The 26,636-nt window shown below is 42.1% G+C and overlaps 1 protein-coding gene across 3 annotated transcripts in view; it reads left to right on the top strand.

Annotated features, from left to right (window-relative positions):
- Positions 1-26,636, top strand: part of TPK1 (thiamin pyrophosphokinase 1) — a 348,586-nt gene that overhangs the window by 188,948 nt on the left and 133,002 nt on the right. For all 3 annotated transcript variants that reach the window (XM_038760339.1, XM_038760340.1, XM_038760338.1), the window contains one exon: positions 10,645-10,740. In XM_038760339.1, the coding sequence (XP_038616267.1) occupies positions 10,645-10,740 (96 nt within the window). The remainder of the gene's footprint in view (positions 1-10,644; positions 10,741-26,636) is intronic.

Below are 26,636 nucleotides of genomic sequence, written 5' to 3'. Positions count from 1 at the left end.
TTCAAAGCCCTACTGAGAGCTCACCTCCTTCAGGAGGCCTTCCCAGACTGAGCCCCCTTTTTCCTGTATGACCTTGGGCAAATCACATAGCTTCCCTGTGCCTCAGTTACCTCATCTGTAAAATGGGGATTAAGACTGTGAGCCCCACGTGGGACAATCTGATCACTTTGTATCCTCCCCAGCACTTAGAACCGTGCTTTGCACGTAGTAAGCACTTAACAAATGCCATTATTATTATTATTTCCTCCCCATCCCCTCCACCCTACCTTCTTCCCCTCCCGCCAGCACTTGTATATATTTGCACAGATTTATTACTCTATTTTACTTGTACATATTTATTATTCTATTTGTTTTGTTAATGATAATAATAATAATGGCATTTGTTAAGCACTTACTATGTGCAAAGTACTGTTCTAAGCGCTGAAGGGGATACAAGGTGATCAGGTTGTCCCACGTGGGGCTCACAGTCTTAATCCCCATTTTACAGATGAGGTAACAGGCTCAGAGAAGTTAAGTGACTTGACAAAGGTCACACAGCAGACGTGTGGCAGAGCCGGGATTAGAACCGATGACTTCTGACTCCAAAGCTCGTGCTCTTTCCACTGAGCCACGCTGCTTCCCCATATGATGTGCATATAGCTATAATTCTATCTGTTCTGACGATTTTGACACCTGTCTACATGTTTTGTTTTGTTGTCTGTCTCCCCCCTCTAGACTGTGAGCCTGTTGCTGGGTAGGGACCATCTCCATATGTTGCCAACTTGTACTTCTCAAGCACTTACTACAGTGCTCTGCACACAGTAAGCGCTCAATAAATACAATTGAATGAATGAATGGTTGTTTCCCATTTACACAGGGTACATGAAATTGGGCAGGTAAAATAAGCCTTTTTCTTAAAATAGTCAATCATCTTCTCAAGCAGTGTGTTGAGTGACCACTGGGACAATGAGCCCAGCCCGGCGGACAGTAACCAGAAGAGCGACAAGAAGCAGTGTGGTCTAGTGGATAGAGCATGGGAGTCCAAAGGACCTGGGTTCTAATCTCGGCTCTTCCACTTGTCTGCTGTGTGACCATGGGCAAGTCACTTAAATTCTCTGTGCCTCAGTTCCCTCATCTGTAAAATGGGGATTAAGACTGTGAGCTCCACGTGGGACAGGGAATGTGTCCTGCTCAGCCTCATCTGCATCCATAAGCAGAATTTCACCAGCAGTACTGTCATTTTAGAAAATGAAGAACCACTAATCAATCAATCAATCAATCGTATTTATTGAGCGCTTACTATGTGCAGAGCACTGTACTAAGCGCTTGGGAAGTACAAATTGGCACTAATAATAATAATAATAATAATTGTGGTATTTGTTTTAGACTGTGAACCTTTTAGACTGTAAGCCCACTGTTGGGTAGGGACTGTCTCTATATGTTGCCAACTTGTACTTCCCAAGCGCTTAGTACAGTGCTCTGCACACAGTAAGCGCTCAATAAATGCGATTGATGATGATTTGTTAAGCACTTACTATGTGCCAGGCACTGTACTAAGTGTTGGGGTGGATACAAGCAAATCGTGTTGGTCACCAGTCCCTGTCCAACCTGGGGCTCACAGTTTTAATCCCCATTTTACAGTTAAGATAACTCATACCTAGATACATTCGTCACACAAAATACAGGTCCGTCAGTGACACCAATCTCAACCTTGCTTTGGTGGGATTGTTCATTCTATAGCTTTTGGAACAGATTGGAAAAGGCGACTATATTACCCCAGAATTTACCAAGTGCATAGATGCTGAATATTCCTCAGACCCATACTGTACAAGTCCTTTGTCAAGTTTATTCGCTTGTGTCCATTTTTGTGTTCAGTGTATGGTTTCAGCGTTGTACTGCCTAATAGCATCACATTCCTTTACATATTTTAAGTCATTTTGAATGTAGGGGTTAGTGTTTTTCTATTTAGAGAACCAGTTTAGCAATGCTCTTTGCACTCCATTCCAGCACATTTAGATATCAATTTTAGTAGCCAACTGTCACACTCCAAACGCTTTCAGACCCAAATCTTTACATTTCAATCCCATTTTCCCAACTGAAATGCTTTCTTTTAAATTCTTTAAGGCTATGTTTAGGCATAAGAGAAATGTTAAATGCAAGTGATGTACTCCAGACCTGATTGCTAATATATGTTAAAAAGGTTTTCAATTTTGTAAATCAGCACTTCCGCTTTTCAGCTATCCTGTAAAGTCATTTGGGTTGCTACCCATTAAACAGGTGATTTGAAGGAACAGTCCACAATGATTCGCCCCGATCTTCCCCGGGTTCTTCATTAATCATCGCTGATATTTATCGAGTGCATACCGTGTGCAGAGCACTGTACTAAATATTTGGGAGTCTATTGTGTTGACTGGTATCCTTCTACCCAAATGCTTTTTGACCCCTTCAGAGAACTCCAGCAGATTAATGAGGGATGATTTTTCAAGTCAGTAAGAAGAACAGGAGTTTCAGGCATCTCACCCCTCTGACAGGGCCAACTCTAAGCCCAACCACCACCATGTTCTCAGAATTGGGGAAGGCATGATGCAGCTTCAAGGCCCCAGAGAAGGAACCTGGGACCACAAATCACCATTTGATGTAGTGATTATAAATAGGTTTAAAAACCCATAAAGGAAAATATTATGTTAGTTCATCAACTCTCCTATTCTACATTCTATAATAATGATAATAGTAATAATGATGGCATTTATTAAGCGCTTACTATGTGCAAAGCACTGTTCTAAGCGCTGGGGAGGATACAAGGCGATCAGGTTGTCCCACGTGGGGCTCACGGCCTTCATCCCCACTTTCCAGATGAGGGAACTGAGGCACAGAGAAGTTAAGTGACTTGCCCAAAGCCACACAGCTGACAATTGGCAGAGCCGGGATTTGAACCCATGACCCCTGACTCCAAAGGTCGTGCTCTTTTCCACTGAGCCATGCTGCTTCTCTATAGTCTTAATCCTTTTGAATTAACTTCAGAAGTGTTCACCTGTGTATTAAATCTTGGTGGCAGCTTTGTAATGGGATAAAATTGTTATTATGGTATTTGTTAAGTGCTTACTATGTGCCCGGCACTGTACTAAGCGCTAGGGTAGATACAAGTTCATCAGGTTGGTCACAGTCCTTGGCCTACAGAGGGCTCACAGTCTCAATCCCCATTTTACAGATGAGGTAACTGAGGCACAGAGAAGTTAAGTGATTTGCCCAAGGTCACTCAGCAGACAAGGGGCAGAACTAGGATTAGAACCCAGGTCCCTCCAACTCCCAGGCCCGTGTTCTATCCACTAGACCACACTGCTTCTAATAAACTTAATTTAGCATTAAATTAATTGCAGTTATTTTAAACCAGAAGCTTAAAATGATGTCCCGCCAGCATAGAGGATCAGCGTAGCTTAGTGGAAAGGGCACGGGCTTGGGAGTCAGAGGTTGTGGGTTCTAATCCAGGCTCTGCCACTTATCAGCTGGGTGACTTTGGGCAAGTCACTTAACTTCTGTGCCTCAGTTACCTCACCTGTAAAATGGGGATTAAGACTACGAGCCCCATGTGGGACATGGACTGTGTCCTATCTGATTAGCTTGTATCTCCCCCAGCATTTAGAACAGTGCTTGGCACATAGGAAGCGCTTAACAAATGCCATCATTATTGTTATTATATCATTATTATTTTATCGTTTTTTTCACCCTCTGGTTTATTTATACCATAGAAGGAGAAACTGAGTAGACGTCATTGCTGGGTCAAAACTCACCTATGCTGGGCAGCAGCAGCGTGGTTGAGAGTCGAGGTTGGAGACCCAAGTTTGCCTGCCACTCGTTAGCTACTGTGTAAACGAAGAATGGAATGGGTAGGCCTTAGCTTGATTCTCCCTCCCTTAATCGAGACTGGTAAAGGACTGAAAACTCTCCAGGAGCCACCCTGAGAGGGGGAGCACCAAGCTGAACCCTAGAAAAGATACAAGTTACCCAGATCGGATGCAGTCCCTGCTGTATCTGGGGTTTGCCATCCAAGACATAAAGAGAGGGGGGATCTCATCACCATTTTACAGGGAAGGTTGTATTTGATATCCAGGGAGGGTAAATGACTTGTCCAAGGTCACACAGCAGGCCTGTGGCCGAGCTGCAATTAGAACTCCATCTCCTTACTCCCAGTCCCACGCTCTTTCCGTGAGGCCCTGCTATATCCTAATAAGATCCAGCTGGACGTTTTTTCCAGGCAGGCAAACCTAATTTGGGGAACCTAATTGTTTACTTTGAAACTTTAAAGTCACTTGAATAAGGAGATGGCCTATTGGCAGGTCCAACTGCAGATGAACGATGGACTGCTTCTCGATCATTTGCGGGACCGCTCGTGACTTGTGCTTAAACAGCTGTTTATGACTCAAATATCTGTGTGGTAAATGACTGCCGGAGCAGCTAAAAGGCACATTACAGTTGCCTGAGCCGATGATTCATGCCGCTGACCCCGATCTTGGATGAGGACGAGAACTGCAAAGATTTAATAGATTTTTCGGCCTCACCGATTTCTTAATCTCTTGGTAGGGTGACTCAACAAAACAGGATTTCCTCATTCAGAAGAAGGTTAAGTAAGCTGGCCTGTATATTGGTTGAATAATAGGATCAGGTCACCCGATAAAAAATAAAATAAAATCTCTGTATCAAAAGTCATAATGCCTCATCTGCTTAGCTGCTATTTCATTGGGGATTGGGGGGTGTCTATTACTGGTTGACATTTGTCATAGGTCACCGATGCTCCAAACAGAGCACACTCCAATCTAAATAATCTGTTTTCCATCCTTGGTAAGCAGCTTTCATCTCTGTCACGTTGACCTCTATTCTTCATCAAGCCCCGGATGTCAGAAAGGGCAACCACCTCTGTTGCTTCAAATATCTTTTAATGTCACTGTCAGAGACAGAACTCTGGGGGTGGATGGGCCACTGTGCTGACCCAGCAATGACATCTACTCAGTTTCTCTTTCTATGGTATAAATAAATCAGAGGGCCAAAAAAAGATAAAATAATATAATAATAATAATGATATTTGTTCAGCACTTACTATGTGCCAAGCACCATTCTAAGCACTGGGGTAGATAGAAGGTAATCAGGTTGTCCCATGTGGGGCTCACAGTCTTAATCCCCATTTACAGATGAAGTAACTGAGGCACAGAGAAGTGAAGTGACTTGCCCAAAGTCACACAGCTGATGGGATTAGAATTCACCACCTCTGACTCCCAAGCCCGGCCTCTTTCCACTATGCCATGACTCACCCAAGGTCACACAGCAGACAAGTGGCAGAGCCATATGACTCCAACTCTCCTCCCTCTAAACTATATGCTCCTTGTGGCCGGGGTCTATCAACCCCACTGTACTATACTCTTCTAGACACCTAATACAGGGCTCTGCACACAGTAAGCACTCAAATGTCATTGATTGACTCTGGCATCACTCTTCCCCTCTGCCTATCTCAAACCCCTGCCCTCTTCCTCTGTCTCTTCTGCTGTTGTTCCCCGTGACTGCCATCGTCACCGCTTGTTTGAAAGATGCGACCCACCCATGTGACATTTAGTTTGTAATAATGGAAGGGCACATAAGGAAGTCTGACCCTTTGCCCTTTCTCCTGGCTTGAAACTCCATCTTCCTTTATATTCAACATGCCCTACTCATCTTTTAGACTGTGAGCCCACTGTTGGGTAGGGACTGTCTCTATATGTGGCCAACTTGTACTTCCCAAGCGCTTAGTACAGTTCTCTGCACACAGTAAGCGCTCAATAAATACAATTGATTGATTGATTGATCCCACCTTCCAAACCTTATTAAATTCACATCCCCTTCAAAAGACCCCCATTTCCCCTTCTCTCCCTTCTGCATTGCCTATGCACTTGGATACATACCCTTCAAGTACTTGATATTTATGCTACCCCGAGCCCTACAGCACTTATGGACAGATCTGTAATTTATTTTAATGCTTGTCTCCCCCACTAGACTGGATGCTCCTGCTGGGCCAGGAACATGCTGTATTGTATTCTCCCAAGCACTTAGTACAGTGCCCTGCACATAGTATGTGCTGAACAGACACCACTGATTGATACCAGCGGTCCAAAGTGCAGATGGCATTCAGAGTTATACTACTCTCAGCCTTCTGAACTTGTTCCTATGGCCTCTTCATGCCTTTAATTAGCCATCTGCTTTGACGGGAATAGTCATTGCAAAGATACCCTGTGATGGCTGTATGTGTAAACTCAATCTGAGAAAACTTTTGTCACTTGTTCCTCCGAGTCAGGCGGAGTCTGGCAGGCAGAGTCAACATCTTTCCAATTACTCCACGAGAGCTAGTCGTCACACGTATGTTCTCACAATTTGACGATCCACTGAGGATTTTCCTAAATCTGACGGTCTCTGCTGTCTTTACCTGGCCTGGCAATTGTGCCAGTAACTAACAAGCCCATTGTACTTTTTCCCTCACTGCTATTTTCATCCTTTGCCACCTCATCAACTCCAAAGGCCCTCAGACCTTTTTTTTTTTTAAAAAAAAAAACCCTCTTAGGTCATATAGTTTCTTAAGCAAAATTTTGATTTTTTAATTGGTGTCTCTTCATAAGGACTCTTTAGTGATGTCAAGATCTATTCATCCTGTCACCACAAGCTGGGAGCAACTCCATTTGCATGCAGTTCAAATGTATGACAGGATTAATAAAAATGTCATCTCCTAGAAGTAGCAGTATTCAGTTGTGCCATGTAGTTTATTCACAGAGGAAGCTCTTCATTAGAGCTAGGTGATGGTCTCCTTCTATAACGAAAAACACTCGCTAGGAAAAACCGAGGAATGTATTCACCTCAGAGCAGTCGCCTGCTGGCTCATGGAACAGCATTTCCTGTACTTTGAAAAGCAACTTTTCAAGAAATGGAGAAGAAAATAGAAAGCAGTGGTTGAAGGCAAGGTTTGAACTACAGAGTTCTATTCACATTTAACAAGACTGAGGAATTGATGCTTGATGGGTGTTTCATATGTTTCGTGTTTTCTTCTTTATTTTTTCCCCCCGGAAGGGAGGTATAGGTTGACTTTATCGGAAGAGGAGACTTCTCCTAATTAACCAGAAGCACTTGATATATTAAGGTCGAGTTAGGGATTGACTTTGCATAGGGTACAACACCACGTTCAGTGACAGGAAAAGCAAAGCAAATACATTTTCACCTGATGGGTTTGCTTTGGAGAATTAGGCAAGGAAAGTAAGTTCCATGCCATTACTTTATTTTGCTCACCGTATGATTTGGATATCTGCTGAATATTGGAGCTGTAGGCTAAGTGGAAAAATGCTAGAATGAATTAGTTGGTTCTGTTGAAAACATTAAAGCAGCTGCTGTAATTGCCCGTGTTCTTACTCTTCTCCCCAAACCAAAGAGATGACTTAAAACAATTTTAATGTAATGTAAAATAAATCATTGCCTGGCTTTATTGTTCTCACAGTATTAGGGAATACAAAAGAAATCCTGTTCACCAATCTAATTACCAAATTGCCTTCCCTGTGGATGAATTTGTACCACCCTCCCCAAAGTTTTTGGACCTAATAACCTGAATTACTCCCTTCGGCTACTAGTTGCCTCACATCCATCCATACTTGCCTTTAGCTGAATCTTTGGGAATTTTCTGGGAAAGCTTCCTTTGGCTTCTGAAATCTTTACAGAATGGATGAAGCCAAAGCCCCTCATTGAGAAGCAGCGTGGCTTAGAGGAAAGAGAACGGACTTGGGAGTCAGAGGTCATGGGTTCAAATCCCGACTCCACTGCGTGTCTGCTGTGGGGCTTTGGGCAAGTCACTTAACTTCTCTAAGCCTCATCTGTAAAATGGGGATGAAGACTGTGAGCCCCATGTGGGGCAACCTGATCACCTTGTATCCTCCCCAGCACTTAGAACAGCTTTGCACATAGTAAGCACTTAACAAATGCCATCATCATTATTATTATTATTATTTAAGGGGAATTAGAGTGGAAAATTGCAAAGAGGACCAACCTTGAGCAAACGTAAAAATTGCCTCACCTACCTAGACCAGACAGACCTATTAGGTAGACAAGATGGGGAAGATCTTTGCTCCTTTTTGCACTTGATGAGTTGATGCAGGGTAGATTGCAGAAGTTAGCCCCTGACTTCCCCTTCCAGAGAAGGGGAATGCTGGCATGGAAAGTCGTCAGGCCATGCAATCTGTTACCAAGCTAAATTTTGCTCATTTCCAAACTTGATTTTCAGAAGCCTCTTCAGAGAATGTTGGTGGTTTCATCCGACTCCCCCCTTGTACTGCTCCTTTACTCTGGGTTAAAAATGCTCTAGTTTCATCCTCTGGACAGGCCAACAATAGGAGTGTCCCGTCCCCCTCACACTCCCAGCATTTTGCTTTGTAGGTTTCAGAGTTTTACCATATTTTTGCACGTGCATGTGTCTGTATATCTCTGTCCCTTACTGCTAGTAACTTTTCTTTCTCCTTCCCTATTTGGAGTCTTTGAAGAAGAAGCATAGTGGAAAGAGCACAGTGGCGGAGCCGGGATTAGAACCCACATCCTCTGACTCCCAAGCCTGTGTTCTTTCCACTAAGCCACGCTGCTTCTACAGCATCTAATAAGCTAGTTGCTCTCTTGCTACATGATTTTGTGGCAGACGTTTTGCAAAATCAAAAGCCCTTGTCTATGTTCAATAACTACCCAGATGCTCACATTTTAAAATGCTTAGAAATGTGCCAGAAATAGCAAATTTGCAATTAATTCAAAGTACAATAAATAATGAAAGACAAAAGAGAAAAACCAAGTGCTGTAAAATGTACCCAACATTTCTATTTTAAAATGAATTTTTCGCCAGTAATAGCCTCAATTTGGTAACAAAAAAAAATCTCCATGTATAATACCTCCAGTCTTTTTTTTTTTTTTAGCTTTCTCCCAATGCCCTAGTGGCTGGGTCTATTGGCCTCATTTTCTGGAAGGAGCAAGTAGAACCCCCAAGTTTATGTACAATAAACATCGAATGTAAAAAGGAGCAGTAACTAGTGTTTTTGGTTACAATTCAGCAACGGCAAGTTAGGCGTTGAGAAAAAAAGATGGGCTGTTGCATTCATTCATTCAATCGTATTTGTTGAGTGCTTACTGTGTGCAGCGCTTGGGAAGTCCAAGTTGGCAACATTATAGAGACAGTCCCTACCCTACAACGGGCTCACAGTCTAGAAGGGGGAGGCAGACGACAAAACAAAACATATTAACAAAATAAAATAAATAGAATAGTAAATATGTACAAGTAAAATAAATAGAGTAATATATCTGTACAAACATATATACAGGTGCTGTGGGGAGGGGAAGGAGGTAGGGTGGGGGGGATGGGGAGGGGGAGAGGAAGGAGGGGGCCCAGTCTGGAAAGGCCTCCTGGAGGAGGTGAGCTCTCAGTAGGGCTTTGAAGGGAGAAAGAGAGCTAGCTTGGAGGATGTGGGGAGGGAGGGCATTCCAGGCCAGGGGGAGGACGTGGGCCGGGGGTCGACGGTGGGACAGGCGAGAGCGAGGCACAGTGAGGATGTTAGTGGCAGAGGAGTGGAGGGTGCGGGCTGGGCTGGAGAAGGAAAGAAGGGAAGTGAGGTAGGAAGGGGCGAGGTGATGGACAGCCTTGAAGCCGAGAGGGAGGAGTTTTTGCCTGCTGCCTAGGTTGACTGGTAGCCACTGGAGATTTTTGAGGAGGGGAGTAACATGCCCAGAGCGTTTCTGCAACCTCTTCTTTGGTCTGCCTGACTGCGAGCTTGACAGCCCTTATTCAGAGAAGCTGGCAAATTTGATTTCCCCATCCCCTATCCTCCTGCCAACTTTCCCGGAGTCTGGGGAGGGATAGCGATGATGATGGTGATGTAGGTTGAGGGGTTAGGAATGGGGAATTGGAAAAACTTGAGGTTGTCTGCCAATCAAACGGATGTGCTACTACCAGGGTTCTTTGACCGGGCTCAGAGATTGAAGCAGAGCGACCCCCTAATGGAGAGTCGCATCGGCCTCACCCATATAGAGTGAAGGCTAATCAAGAGCTGACGTCATGCTTGCCTCGTTGAGAAGCAGTGTGGTCTAATGGATAGAATAATAATAATAATAATAATAATAATAATGGCATTTATTAAGCACTTACTATGTGCAAAGCACTGTTCTAAGCGCTGGGGAAGCTACAAGGTGATCAGGTGGTCCCACGGGGGCCTCACAGTCTTAATCCCCATTTTACAGATGAGGTAACTGAGGCCCAGAGAAGTTAAGTGACTTGCCCAAAGTCACACAGCTGACAATTGGCGGAGCCGGGATTTGAACCCATGACCCCTGACTCCAAAGCCTGTGCTCTTTCCACTGAGCCACGCTGCTTCTCTGAAAACAAGCCTGGGAGTCAGAAGGACCTGGGTTCTAATCCTGACTCTGCCACTTGTCTGCTATGTGACCTTGGGCAAGTCTTCACTTCACATCTCTGGGCCTCAGTTACCTCATCTGTAAAATGAGGTTTAAGACCGTGAGCCCCATGTGGAACATGGGCTATGCCCCACCCTTGTATCTACGCCAGCACTTAGTAAGCACTTAGTAAGTGCTTAACAAATATCATTAAAAACTAATTTTTTTTTCCTTTCTAACCCTTAGGGATGTGAGTTAATTGAGACTGCTGATCAAAACTTCACGGACTTCACTAAGTGTTTAAAAGTGCTCCTGGAGAAGATAAGAGAAAGGGACCTGCAGGTATGACCAACAAATCTTTTAACTTGTATCTGCTAATAATAACTCTTCTTCTCAGATACTGTTTAACTAATGAAGTGATTATTTACTATAGCTATCCCATTTGGAGTCCAGGCTATAGTTACAGGGACCTAGTAAACATTTTGTGCTTTCTCAAGCAAAATTATGGAGAGCAGCTAGATAAACAAACCGACAACTTTTTTTTTACCAGACCAACCTCTATTGATTTGTGCTAATGAACTCGCTCAGAAGCCAAAAAGGAATTGGAGATTAGTTCTGCCGCTACTATTCAAATAAAGAACCTCACTGATCATGGCCAAAGTTGGTGAAGGTACACACAAATTCAGAGTGAATCTATTCATTCAGCTGATGCACAAGGGCTGGTTTAGACCTCAATCAACCCCCAGGAATGTTCCAACCTGAACATTAAATCAGGTTAAGTTTCATGAATTGATGCCTTACCGTGGCAGGAAAGTCTGTGTAAGGTGATGAAGCGTAGAGCTATGCCATATAAGACTACCCGTAATGGAAAGGTCTAATCCACAGCATCAAAATCGATGTACCTGTGCTGGGCAACAGCAGCATGGGAAAGAGTCAAAGGCAGATCCATATTTGTGGATCTCATTTTTTTTTATTTGTACTTGTTAAGCACTTACTATGTGCCAAACACTGTACTAACTGCAGGGGTAGATACAAGATAATCAGGTTAAGAGGTTGTTCTGTCTATATCCATTGAGGCTTCTAACTGCCAACAGATCTTTATGCAGGTAGTTTGTCTCATGGAACTTCTATGCTTTGGGCATATGTACAGTACCACCCTCCCTCTTCCGGAAAACGTTATTGATTTCCCAAAATTAATGTGGTGATCATCATCATCACTGTTGTTGAATCATTAATGTTGTCCTCATCACCGCCGAAGTTGTTGATGTCATCAATCATCATGGATTCATAATCCGCTACATGCATGACGCTACACTAATTAGGTACTGGATTAAAAATTTGCCACCAGTGGCAAAGAATGTCACAACCCAGAAGAGCTGCCAAACTAGTGAAAATCATTTGGGAAAAATTAACATCAAAGATCTGATGTCCCCCAGTCACCTTCTGCAGTACTGCATTATGACATATTATTTTGGAAACAAGACTAAAGAAATCAGACTAAATAAAGTGGGACTATTGTGCTTGACCAGAACCGTGGCTCATTTCTTGGATCTCAGAGCTGTGATTCACATGACTTAGACTTGCTCTATTTTTTTTTTAACCACATTGTTTATCCCTACCCCAATCATGAATAATGCATTATTGAAGAGCCACTCTTAGACGACAGAGCTATCAAAAGCACATTCTATTTTGATGGTGTCACACACATTTGAAACCTAAAAGCTGGGATGCGATGGAAAACTTCAAAGAATATTTCTTTAAGTGTTGCAAACCTAGAAATATCCTTCTTAAGAGGGAAACAGAAGTAAATCAGTATAGCCGATGCTTAAAGTCTGTGGGATAAAGAAATATGCCATAAAAGGCAAGGGTCTAGGATGATGGTAATAATGTGGTATTTATTAAGCACTTACTATGTGCCAAGCACTGTACTAGGCACTGGATTTGATAGCCCCTGCCCCACACGGAACACCTAGTCTAAATTGGAGGGAGGAGGATTTAATCCCTTTTTATAGGTGAGGAAACTGAGGCACAGAGAAGTTAAGTGACTTGTCCAGAGTCACCCAGCAGACTCATCAAACCCTTTCATTAAAGGGAAACGGGATCTGTTATCAATTCACTGACAGAGAGTCTCCCCATTCACTGGACTCTCCATCTGTAAGGGTCCTTGACAAGAGGCAGGTCTTCGTTGCTGTGTACTGAATAAGATTGTGACCTTAGGTGACAACTTTCCATTGGGGGTGGTGTGTGTTTGTGGTGGGGAGAGTAATTGTCTGTTGGATAGGAAGAGGGAGGGCATCCCAGACCAGAGACAGGATGTGGGCAAGAGGTCGGCCGCAAGATAGATGAGATTGCGATATAATGAGTAGGTTGGCGTTAAGAGGGGAATGAAGTGTGTTGGTGGGGTTGTATTAGGAGAGCAGCAAGGTGAGATAGAAAGAACAAACCATCATCAAAGTATTCTCCAAGATCTCCAGTGTAAATGGGTCAGGAAACAGAAGTGCTTCATTTAAAGGCATTTTTTCATTCAACTCACATTTCCATCTTCCCAGAGAAGATCTGCATGGTATTTTGAGACATGCCTTTCATTGAGGTGGCATGGTTCTCCTCAGCACAAGATGGCTGCAGCCCTTAACTAACCCAAAGACAATTGTTCAAGTGACGTTAGTGCCTAAATTTCCATCTCAAATCCTCTCCTTCCCCTGCAAGGAAAGAAGACTTTCTCATTATCTCCTTCCCTGTTCTCCAATTGAGCCACATTTGTCCCTTCCTTCTTGGCCAAATCCTTTGCTGCAGGAAAGGTGGGAGAAGAGCTTTGCTTTGTCCCATCAACAATAAAACGCATATCGGGAGGCCATGAGCTGGTAAATTGCATTTGGAAGGCTCATGTCCCTTTGGCAACTCATGGTAATAACGGTATTTAGTAATGCTATTTATTAAATGCTAACTGTGTCAAGTGCTGTTCTAAGTACTGGAGCAACAAGGTAGCCAGGTTGGACACAGTCCTTCCCCACATGGGGCTCACAGCCTTAATCCCATTTTACAGATAAGGTAACTGAGGCCCAGGGAAGTGAAATGACTTTCCCAAGGTCACGCAGCAGACACATAGTGGAGTCAGGATTAGAACCAGTGCCCTTCTGACTCCCAGGCTGTATCCACTAGCCATGGTAGTGCTCCACCGTGCTCTATTCAAGCCCCATTTTTGGCAATATGTGGGTTAGGCCAACTACCGTAAACGTCAGACTCGTTTCTCCCAACTCTGTTGTACTGCACTCTCCCTAGAGACTGGTACAGTGACCTGCACACAGTAAGTACTCCATAAATTTGATCGATTGATCGAAGTGTTTAAAGGGTGCTTTGGAAATTCGGATTTCCGATGCAATTCACATTTTGAGTCAGGAACATTGGTTCATTTTAGAGAGAGCTGCCCCTTGGCCTAATTAGGCCCGGTTATAAAGAGACTGTCCAGTGAATGGTCCTGGCCTTGGGTGACTCAGAAAAAATCCACTTCCCCAATTGGCAGCTTATGGATCCTTTTTGTTCTAGTGAATATTTTGAACTTCTATTAAATTCTGTTATGAAGCATTTCCATCAGCAAAACCATAATAGATAAGAAACTGCCTGTGTCATCAGGATTAGTACTGTAGAGTCCAATCTAATTAAAGTAATGGGAGCTCACATTGTAATATTTATGCAGAAGAGGCGATAATAAGAAAGAGTTTTATTGTAAATGTAATTGTTGTAGCATGAAATCCAACTAAATCCAAAGGAACGGGGCCCCTATCTAACAGCATCCAGAACTAGAAAATTCGGTTTCTGAACATACTCTGAAAAAAGGTCAGATACAAAGAAGCCATTAGATTCCTTTTGCAGGAGCTCAGAAATTAGTTCTTCCAGGGAGAAGGAGTTTCTTTGCACCGCCTCTAACTATTCAGGAAAAATGCCATTTTTTGAAGTCAGTCATTCAGCATGACTGCAGAATGAGCACGTGAAGCATTTAAAATGCATTCAGCTCACTGCTTCTCTCTAGAAGTGCAATAAGTTTGTCTCTCTGTGTAGCTTTCAAGGAAGATTAGGAAGCTTTGGTGACTTTACCTTGCAGAATAGTGCATGTTTACCTATTCTATGTTTTTAAACTGCAATGATGATGGGAAGGTGACGAAGTGCTCTATATAACATTGACATTAGCCACTGCGAATCATTTTATGTTTAACTTTTCCACATTGATATTGAGAGTTAATTCATAAGCACTAATATTAAAGCTAAAAATAGCAGAGGAGAGTTCAATCGAATCATTTTTATATGTGTGGTTCATTGAAGTAAATGAAGATATGCTATAATTTTGTTTCATTCCAGCAAGGATAATAAAGTTAAGTTAAAAGTTCCAGGGCACAAATTTACAAACTGGGCAGTATTTTATTATTACCACTTGAAAAATAATTGGTGCTAACCTAGATGAAGCTAATAGTTGATAATGCTATTACTGTGATGTATGTTTTTAAACTGCAAAATAGATTAATTGGATTTTCTAAACTCTGTGCTTGAATTACCCTGAGTCGGTATATCATTCATAATTTTGGTATTTGTTCAACACTTACTGTGTGTAAAGCACTGTGGTAAGTAGTGGGGTATTCATTCATTCATTCAATCATATTTATTGAGCGCTTACTGTGTGCAGAGCACTGTAAGATCAGACATAGTCCCTTTCCTACATGGGGCTCACAGTCCCAGGAGGAAAGAGAACAGGTATGTAATCCCCATTTTAGAGATGAGGCAACCGAAGCACAGAGAAGTGAAGTGACTAGTTCAAGGTCACATGACAGGCAAGTGGCGGAGCCAGGATTAGAACCCAAGTCTCCTAAATTCCCATCCTCTTCTGTTTCCACTAGGTCACACTGCTTCTCATAATGCCATGTTGCAAGGCCCATAATAGTTCTCATAATAATGCTATTCTTTAATTCTTTAGACCTTTCTCAGAGGAGTCTTAAAAGCAAGAAGCCCTTTCCTCCCACGGTAAATACCGAGGAGGCAAACAATCCAGCTTCTGGGTCCGGTAGGGAAGCGCTGCCTTGCTAATGATAATACTAATAACTGTGGTATCTGGTAAGCCCTTTCCCCAACCTAGTGACCATGATACACACAAAATGTACTGTGCACTGCATCACTGGGCAGTTGGGAGCACTTTGTGCTCTAGACTGTAGTCGCTCAGCCTTTAGTTCAACTCCACCTTTCCATTATAATGTCATTTCTTTACTCAAGAGGTGATTAAGCAGTTGGAATCTGTTACCGTAGGAAGGTTGTACAGGCCAAAAGGATCAGCTACTTTAAAGGGGAGGTTAATTGAAGAAATGACTGGAGTAGAGTTTCAGAATGAGCTGGGGAGAATTAAGGATTCATTCATTCAGTCATATTTATTGAGCCCTTACTGTGTGCAGAGCACTGTACTAAGCGCTTGGAAAGTGCAGTTCGGCAACAGATAGAGACGGTTCCTACCCAACAACAAGCTCAGAGTCTGGAAGGGGGAGACAGACAACAATAAAGCAAGTAGACAGGCATCAATAGCATCAAAATAAATAAATAGAATTATAGACATATACACATCATTAATAAAATAAATAGAATAGTAAATATGTACAAGTAAAATAGAGTAATAAATCTGTACAAACGTATATACAGGTGCTGTGGGGAGGGGAAGGAGGTAGCGTGGGGGGAATGGGGGGGAGGAGAGGAAAAAGGGGGCTCAGTCTGGGATACAGGGGAGAGAGTCTAGCACATAAATTGGTACATCCCTCAATACTACAGTGGTGTAAAGGAAGCCAACCAACCATCAGTTGCCACTGTTAGAGATGGAATATTAGGCTGAATGGATTTATGGTCTGATCCAATGAAGGCATTTCTCATAACTTCATATCTTTGTGTCCTAATGTTTCTAGGACCAAGCTTACTCCTGGTTGGGGTGAGGAGAACTTCCCTGATTGCAGAATTGCATGTTCAAAGTTGTCCCTAAGTGACGTCTGTTAAAAGATCAGTCTTTCCTTACACAATTACAGAGCTGAGTTAGAAGCTTTTAAAAAAACCAAAGACTTTAAACTTAGAAAGCAGCATGGCCTAGAGGAAAGAGCTAGGGCCTGTGAGTCAAAGGACTTGGGTTCTAATTCTGGTGGTGCCACTTGTCTGCTGTGTGACTTTGGACAAGTCATTTACCTCAGTTTCCTCATCCATAATAATGATAATAATGGTACTTCTTAAGCATTTGCTATATGCCAAACACTGTTCTAAACACTGGGGTAGATACAAGGCAAGCAGGTTGAACACTGTTCCTGTCCCGCATGGGGCTGCCACTCCTAATCCCCATTTCACAGATGAGGTAACTGAGACCCGGAGCAGTTAAGTGATTTGGCCAAGGTCACACAGCAGACATGTGGCAGAGGTGGGATTAGAACCCAGGTCCTTCTGACTCCCAGGCTGGAGCTGTAGCCACTAAGTCATGCTGCTTCTCATAACCGAGATTCAGTTCCTGTTCTCCCTCCTAATTAAATTGGGAGCCCATGTGGAAGCTGATTGTCTTCTATTTTCACTAGATCGCTATTTTCACCGCTATTATTATTATAATTGTTATTATTATTATCTTACTACTCGTGCTGAAATTGAGTTTCTTAAAAGCCTGATTAACTCTCACAGAGACCATAGTGACCTGATCTTACATCTCCACAGAAATGTGTTACATCCTTTCTATCTCTTGATAAATTATTCCCCTCACAGTTCAGTACTAGTAAATCATCTTCACCAAAATGAATGTCATCAACTTATAGATGCAGGTGACATGTTATCTCTCAGCTTGTTCTTTGATAGATTGGAAGTACTGTTACCTTTTTGAAAAAGAAAACTCTTTTCAGCGATCAGAAAATTAGGCTCATCTCCTAGCCCATCCAGTTTTTTAATTGATGTCCAAATCTGTGGGGAGTGTGAGTTTGGTGAGAGGGCTTTGCAACAAGTCAAAGTTGGTAATTCCGAGTTACTTTTGAATGCTTCAATAATCTCCAGTTCTGGTATTCCAATGGATGCTATTTTCATGTTTCCACCTATCTAGGTTCTTTCTTCTCACCAGCCCCATTGCTTTACTGTTTTGAGTTTTTAAGAATTTCCTGAATACTTGGCCAGAATTACACTACATTTCCAGTAGGTAGTGCAGCACAGCTATAATTGGTTGTTTTTAGCCTAGTTACAAATCTTTATTAATATTAAATCATTTTTCATTTCAGAAGCTCAGATTTTGATTTTTATCTCTGGACTTTCTTCCCATTTTGAAAATGCATTCACTGTATATTTGATCTCTTCTTAAGTCATTTGGTGTAAGAGGAATAATTATTTGGGCAACTTTGATTTTCTTGGATTTCTTTTTAAATGGAAGCCTTCTCAGCTTTTCAGAGTTGACTGATTTTCTTATTCCAGTCATCTTCTCCGATCTGGATCATTTTACATGGTGTGGACTCATTTTTTATCTTGCTGTGAAATTATTTTTAGCTCCACCAGTCCTATTGCTGAGACCGTTCTGCAGTAAATTATTTACTGTACATAGTCCAGAGAAATTTAATTAAGATAGTGGGATTAAACCCAATTGTTTTGCTAGACTATGTTGATATACCAAAACTGGATACTGTGTTGTTGCATTGGGTTCATTATTTCAAAATCTGTCGTGACAGCATGAGAAGGAAAGTCTCCTTACCTGTGGTTGTCCTCATAGCTCTGTTCTGGATCACCTTTTATTCTCAATCTACATCCAAGGCATTGGGAAGCTCTTCCACCTGACGGCTCCATCCATGTGCGAGATTCCCACATCCTTATCCTTAGTCCTGACTTCACTTCTTCTCTACCATCTTGCATCCTCCTGCCTTCAGGACATCTCCACCTGGATAGCCCACTGGCAACCAATCAATCAATCAGTAGTCTTTACTGAGTGCTTACCGTGTGCACAGCACTGTACTAAGCGGTTGAAAGAGTACACCATGAGACTTGGTAGACACGTTCCCTGCCCACAATAAATCTTTTTACCCCTCCATTTTTGAAGGTCAAGGGGCACCTTTCCCTCCACCTGTCACCCCTGAATCCACCATGGGGACTCCTCATCTTCTCTCCCAAATCCTCTCCTCCGCGTAGCTTTCCCATCGCTGGCAATGACACCATCAACCCTTCCATCTCTTAAGCCCATAACCTCCTCTTTTGTTCTTTCAACCCCCACAGTCAGTAGTCGGTTATCGAATCCTGTCAGTTCTCCTTCCCAACATTTTCAGAATCCACCCCTCCCTCTCCTTCCACTGCCACTGTACCGGTGCAAGTTCTTGTCGCATCCCGACTCAATTTCTTCATCCTGCTGCTCACAGACCTCCTTGCCTCCAGCCCTTCCATCCCTCTGGTGTATAATTTTAACCCTGCTGCCTCGATCACTCTTCTAAAACATTTGAAATTCTGTAAATGCTCAGAACATGCAGAATTGCTGTTCTTCTATCTTATGTCTTCATCACTCAGAGATTTTTGTCCAATATTTTATCCGGCGATCTCTTCATCTACTTTCCTTTTGATTTCTTAACTGCTCTGAGGAGTCACATTGGGCGGAATTAAGTCAGCTTCAATAGCTTTCCCATTGTCATGGCTTCTTTTCCCCCACTCTGTATTTAGTTTTGCTGTCGACCAGGATATTGAATTATAGATGCTCAGACATTGCTAGTTTTTAAACCTCCACCTCAGTTTTAATTGCATGTGTGTTTTATTTTAGAATATTAAAGTCTTATTTGCTTCTGATGCCCCTTCAGTGGACTATGTTAGTTGTCCTGTCCTGGTGGTTACATGACTTCCATCATGCAAAAACAAAGAGCAGTTCAACTGGCTGATATTGGTGTGGTAATAATAATAAAAAATAGTTATAATTACTATCATATTTGCTAAGTGCTTACTATGTGCCCAGCATGGTATTAAGTACTGGAGTAGATACAAGATAATTAGGTTAGACACAGTCCCTGTCCCGCATGGGGCTCACAGTCTAAGTAGTCACAGTGTGGTTAAAATGTCTTGTAATTTCAGACTTTGGTGTAATGCCACTGCTTCACTTTCCAAACAGGACTCCTTCCTACATGAAACAACAGGAGCCTTCATTGGGTCGGGCAGGAGAACAGCCGGAAAAGAAATGTTTGGGGATCTTAAGAGTGGCCCTGGGCAGGTCTTTTAAGTGACAAGTCCCTAGATAATTTTGGATAAAGCTTTCAAAGGACAGGTCCTGTCTCAGCATATGTTGTCCATTTCCCCATCCTCCTTCATCCTTCCCTGCCACCCTTCCGCCCCCCTCCTCACACCCACACACACATTCTCATTCTCCCTCTCTCTCTCCCTCTCTCTCACATTCTATTTTAAAGCACTCAGCAACCAGGGATATTAGATAAGCCCAGCTCATTGAGGAACTCTCAAGACACCGTCTGAAGTCATAAAAGAAACCGCTCCATCCCCCGAGAGCACTGGAACCAAATCCGTCCTTGGTAGAGTAGAAGATTTTATGGACCTCCTTGCAACGGTTAAGCTTATCTGCGTACAGAAAATCTCAGTTTGAAGGTTTACTCGTCCAGATAAAATTTCTTAATAATGCAGAGGATTAGGGATCTAGGCAGTGCAGGTTCCCTACTGAGGAAGGCAACCTGACCTTGTGTGAAAAGGACCATTTTATCTCCCAATTCCAGCAATGCACAGACACAGATAGTGCAGGTGCTCTGAAGAGCCATATATCTAGGGAACATTCATGAGAGTAATTGCAGATATAATAGAAGAGTGGCCTGAAGTTGCTTTGTGGGCTATATAATTTGTGTTTTGTTCTTTAATGTAATCCTCCTGTATGGCACATTGTAACCTGTGCCATGAAATCTAACTAAAAGCAATGATAATGAGCACAGTCCATAAAATGAACGTGAAGAAAATGAGACGCTCTTGGGATTAAAGAGTAATTATGAAATTTTCTTGAGTAAGGTTGATGTGGAAATTGCCTGTCACATTTACAGAGTTCTCTGGATCAGGTACCCACAGATCAATTTATAACTTCCCTTTTATTATCCCTCCTTTGAGCCAGCAATGCTGAGCAGGAATAACTAGCTGAGTTGGGAACAGAACTCAAGATTCTTGATTTCAACTCCTTTGAAGTACAGTGCTGTCAAACTCAAGTCTACAAAGGCTGGAACTTCTCTGCCTCCTATTTCAAGCTATTGAGGGCACCATTTCCTGTCAGTCTTTAAAAAGAGATAATGCCTGTGTCTAGAGAGGATATTTCTTTAGCCTTTCTCTGGTATTTGGAATGACTGTGTGGTAAGTTTATATAAATTGCTTATTATTTTTTTTGTCATTTTGAATTCATTTAATTGTATTTATTGAGCACTTACTGTGCAAAGCACTGTACTAAGGTCTTGGGAGAGTACAATATAACAATAAACTGACACGCGTACCTTGCCCACAATGAGCTTATAGTCTAGAGGGGGAGACAATCAATCAATCAGTCAGTCATATTTATTGAGCACTTACTATGTGCAGAGCACTGTACTAAGCACTTGGGAAGTACAAGTTGGCAACATATAGAGACGGTCCCTACCCAACAGTGGGCTCACAGTCTAGAAACAGACATTAATATAAATAAATGTTACAGATATGAATGGTGCAGATCTCTCTTTCATCTTTTTCTATTTTAGTTAATGGTTTTTATTGAGTGCTATCTGTGCAGAGCACTGTACTAAGCGATTGAGAGAAAAGCAGCACGGCTTAGTGGAAAGGGCATGGGCTTGGGACTCTGAGAATCTGGGTTGTAGATGTGGTTCCATCATTTGCCTGCTGTGTGACCTTGGGCAAGTCACAGCTTCTCTGGGCCTCAGTTTCCTCATCTGTAAGTTGGGGATTCAATACCTGTTCTCCCTCCCACTTAGACTGTGATCCCCAATTTGATAAATTTGTAAGAGCCTCAGTGCATAGAACAGTGCTTGGCACATAGTAAGCGCTTAACAAATACCATTATAACAGTAGAGTTAGTAGGCATGATCACTGCCCACGAGGCGCTTACATTCTAAGGGGAGACAAACATTAAAATAAATTATGGATAGGAGAAATAGTAGATAATTATCATCATCTTCAGGATACTATACTAAGGATTGGAAGAATACAATAATTCATTCATTCATTCAATCGTATTTATTGAGCGCTTACTATGTGCAGAGCACTGTACTAAACGGTTGGGAAGTACAAGTTGGCAACATATAGAGATGGTCCCTACCCAACAACAGGCTCACAGTCTAGAAGTGGAAGACAGACAACAAAACAAAACATGTGGACAGGCGTCAAGTCATCAGAAAAATATGGAACGCCTCACGAATTTGTGTGTCGTGCCCTCAAAGGATTGACTGTGTACTAAGGGAGATGAGGATTGTGGCTTAGGGGACAGAAAAAGGGCCTAGGAGTCAGAAGGACCTGAGTTCTAATCCTGCCTCTGCCACTTGTCTGCTGTGTGATCTTGGGCAAGTCAACTTAACTTCTCTAGGCCTCAGTTGCCTCAACTGGAAAATGGGGATTAAGACTGAGCTATTTGTCAAAAATTAAGTTTTAAAAATTCGATCCAGGCAACCGAGTCTAGTACGGCCTGAAGAAGTTGGAGGTAGTCATCTCAAGGAGACAGCTGAGGCAGTCATCTAGTAGGGAGCCGATGAAGATTTGTTCCGGAATGGATCCTTGAACTACTGCAGTGGAAAGTCCACTGGGATTCAGTGAAGCATTGTGAAATGTAAAAGGCAGTGAAAAGTCGAAGATGAAACCAAAGCTGTGAGCTTCTGAGATAGGAAGATGCTATTGTTGTTAAGAGGGAATATTTTTCCAACCTGTTAAACATAAGATATTGGAGGACGTGTGGTGGGGATGTCTTAGATGCAAGAGGAAATGCAAGCTTGATGAGAGTGAAGTCTAAAAGTTGAGAAGCTTGGCATTGTTGGATGAAATCATGCAGGTAGATCTTAAAAATTTTTAATAGCCTTTTCAAGTGTAAAAAATGTGTCTCCCACCTTGGATGAGGAATAAGCATTACAATGGGAATGAGAGAAAGAGAAACACCTGCACTCCCTTAAGATCTATTACTGCTCATTTCTAAGGAACCAATCACTGTTGAGGCAGGGGTGATTGGAGGCCTTTCTCCTCATGATAGAATGTGCCAGCCTCTCAGGCATCTGAGATCTATGAGGGACCCACATTGCCCAAAGTCAGGGACTTCTACGGGCAGGATCCAGGAGAAGGGAAGTAAGAGAACTATGGCAAATAAATAGCCACTCTCCACACGACTGTCAGCATTCTGAGCCTTTTATTGAACCTTGCCTTCTGATAGAGCTTAATCACACAGCAGACAAATGGCAGAGCAGCGATTAGAAGCCAGGTCATTCTGACTCTGAGGCCCATGCTCTATCCACTAGGCCCTGCTGCTTCTAGCTACAGCCCTTTTTTTCCTTTTCCAAGTGCAAACAACCTTTTAATGACGGGAACTTGGATGTCCTCAGGACTGCACTTTTAGACTGTGAGCCCACTGTTGGGTAGGGACTGTCTCTGTGTGATGCCAATTTGTACTTCCCAAGCGCTTAGTACAGTGCTCTGCACATAGTAAGCGCTCAATAAATATGATTGATTGATTGATTGCACTGAATAAAAACAGCTGCTGTTTTCCACTCACCTGACACCCATCGTTACTCCCCTGGCAGAGCCAGTGAGTATCTCCAGAGCTGCTCATTAGGGAGAAGTTCTTGTGGTTTGAACACCTTGTTCATAAGTTAGGTTAACTAAATGCTTTAAAAGTCCAGGATAGTCATATGTTTTGAGCAGTAGCATCAGGAATCAGAATGCAACCAAATGAGATAAATCTTTCCTTTTCATTTCTCATGAAGCATTTCTATGGGTAGAATTAGAAGAAGAGTTGCAGGAAGGGATGAAATAGGGAAATGATCTTTTCTTCCACATCCTGATGTGACAGAGAAAGGAATTCTCCTGGAGCAGACTGCTCCCTAGGGCTGACCTTTAGAGAGGAATTGGGTATGTTCTGTTCTGTTTGTGTCTGTGTCTGACCTAGAAATGCAGGATTTTGTTCCATGGAGGCCTTGTTGATTCTCTGCCTTGAGGAAGTCCTTGGGTAGATTCCTATGTTGTTGCCCAGTTGGGAGATCTTGACGTGACCTCTAAGATATTTTTAAAACTGTCATTAGTCTCTTAATAAAATTATTCTGAAATGACGCACAAAGGAAAAGACATAAATTAAAACGTTAACAAGTTGCAAATAAAAGATTTTGGGTAGGTGCAATGCTTCATGACCTTTGGCTGCCTCAGTGGATGCAGGTGTGATGATGCCACACAGTTAATTTCATTGAAACCGTTTCATTACCAAAGGATATAAATTGAAAACTATTTTAGTCTCCCCCCCCCCCCCCCCAAGACTTATTTCCAGTGTGAGAGTGTTATAAACTTCAGTATTGGTCTCTTTGGCTAAATGGTCTATGACATTAATAGGTATAGTGAGTGATCTATCATTAAAGGTTCTTTTGGCACTCTGGGCATGATTTGGGAGTGATAGGTTTTGCTTTTTGACCCAATTCTTATTTGAATTACTTTCTGCCTCCTCAAAATCTATCCTGCTGCTTAAATATAAGCTTCTGTGCTCTCCCATAGGGGTTCCTTTATGTTTTCTTCAGCTTCCCAAAAGATTGCCCTTGCATAGTGATTAATGAATACCAGTTCATGCAGTGTCAGTATCTAATGTGTGGACTAGTTTCCCATTTGCAACAGCATTTAGAGTCTTACCAATTTGTTCGGTCTACCTTGCAACAGACCTTTCTCTCTTGGATTTTCATCTAGATCTGAGAAAATCTGTGCCTTCCTTAGTAATGTGTGCAAGATAATGCCTCTGAAGTATTTTTTCCAAGTATGGAAGCCGTTCAACAGATTGATATGGAAATATGTTTGCCTGTTTATATTACCCAAAAGGATCTAAGTAAAAAATGGTGCAAAGGATACCCGAAGGAAGAATGGGAAACAGTTTAACTGAGTGGGAATAGTAAGCCCACTCTTACGGCTGGGTTGTAATCCTGGCTCTACGACTTGTCTGCTGTGGCAAGTCACTTAACATCTCTGGGCCTCAGTTACCTCATCTGTAAAATGGGAATTGAGACTGTGAGCCCCATGTGGGACATGGACTGTAACCAATCATGTATATACCCTACTGTTTAGTTCAGTGTTTGGCACATAATAAATCGCTTAACAAATACTATTTATAAAAAGGTGATGGTTGCCTTTTATACCTTCCAAAATTCCTATGTTCTGCCTCTAAATGTGGATTTCTTCCCCTCTGATAACCCATTATGGACTTCTTATCTTGGTAGAACAGTGGTCCCAAATAGCTTTGCCTGGAGGTTCCTAAATATATTGTTTATGATTTTGCAACCTTCTCTTCCTCCTACAAGTATTGTCAGGTCCCTTGTACCCATTTACAAAGTGTTTTTTGTGATTTATTCAAATTGTTGTGGATCCAGGTTTATTCCGATTAAACAAACTTCTATTTGGGGTCCAAACATTTCCAAAAACCAATTTTAAAGGGATCTTTGAAAAATAACAATTTTCTTAAGTATTTGAGGGTGGAGGAGGGGGAGAAAGTCAGTGCAAACTCAGTGAAGTCATTTTATTTTTCTCTTGTAGTCACATAGGATTGAAAAGATTTTAATATGTTCTTTAGGCAAATATGTTAGTATTTTTTTTCAGTCTTTCTGGGTTTTTTTCTTAGGCCCTGGTTGCAGTGAAGGCTAAAGTAAGCTTTCAATACTATTGGCATTTGTCAAAAAGTCATTCAAGTTTACTTAAAGCAAGTCTCTATAGAAGAAATGACAGGGTCAGATGAAGCGATTAGGGTATATGTTCATTATCGATGTACTTTAACTTGTTTGTGTTCATTGCCTCGCCTCATCTTTTGAGAAACTCTGTTAGACCAGACATCCTTCAATATAGATGAATTCAATTTCTAAACCCATATTCCCCACCAAGTGTTTCAACACTCGTGTGCAGGGAACCCGTTTACCACCTCTGTTATATTTTTCTCTCCAAAGTGCTTAGTACACTGCTCTGCACTCATATGTTCAATAAATATGATTGACAGGTGACTTAAGAGAACCGTCTTCAGTCCTGCTTACTCATGTGATGCCTTGTAGACAATATATCTCAATATCAAAGTGGGGAAATTTAGGGATAAGCTTTCCTTCTTGTGTTACTTCCCAGAACCTCCACTTTATGATTCCCTCCCCACAACCTGTCGCTCGCTCGCTCTGTCTCTCGCTAACCCCCCTTCCCTCAACACACAGTTTTTTCCACTTGGAAATAGTCATTATTCCTTCTTCACTGATAGAGGCTTTTGTTTAGCCATGAATTCTTGATCCCAGATTGATAATTAAATTGATCCACTATTGGGAACCCTAACAAAATAGTTCCCATAAGCTCCGGAAGCTCCCTCCTCTTTTTTTCACAGATTCTAATAACTTAAAACTTCAGGCCTCTTATCTCTCCAGCTGCTCATGGTACTTGTTACCGGCCACTTGGGTTATATATTTGCAGGCTTATTAAGACCTGCTTCACTATTATTGCCTTTGTCAGGCAATTTGTTTTTACTCGGACTTGAGCCAGCCTTTTTTTTTTTTTCCTCTCTCCAGCCCTTGTGGGGTCCTCTATCTTCAAATTAGACCATCAAACAATTGGACCAGAGAATTTCATTATTCTGCTGACCTCACTGCAGCAGCAGGGTGGTTGAACGTTAAAGGGAAGCTTTTGAATCATGCTGGTTGAATTCCTGAGAGCCATGTTTGGCTTTTTGGATTTGCTGTGGTTGATTTCTCTAGAACTCTGACACTTCCTTTTTCTATAAGAATTTGGAGAAACTAACTTGGCATGAAACTTGACTAGCCTTTGGTGCATTTCAGTTAAATTTAGAATTTTATGTCCTAAAAAAAAATTATGTCACTGAAGCTCCTTCGCCCACCCAAGTCCTTCAATGAGCACCGAATGATATGAGGATTCGGAATGATAGCTTTGACTTTGAAAGAGTTGCACTTGTTAAAGGTGCAGGCAAGAGCTAGCTGAAATCACTGCTCCCTCTAGGATTCATTTTTCTCTGATTACTCTCTGGCAGAGTTCACCTGATTATCCCTTATTTTATT

Source organism: Tachyglossus aculeatus, chromosome 18, assembly GCF_015852505.1.
Source record: "Tachyglossus aculeatus isolate mTacAcu1 chromosome 18, mTacAcu1.pri, whole genome shotgun sequence".
NCBI classification, from domain to species: domain Eukaryota; kingdom Metazoa; phylum Chordata; class Mammalia; order Monotremata; family Tachyglossidae; genus Tachyglossus; species Tachyglossus aculeatus.
Note: the sequence above shows the minus strand (reverse complement) of the source record. Positions and strands in the feature narration are given on the sequence as shown.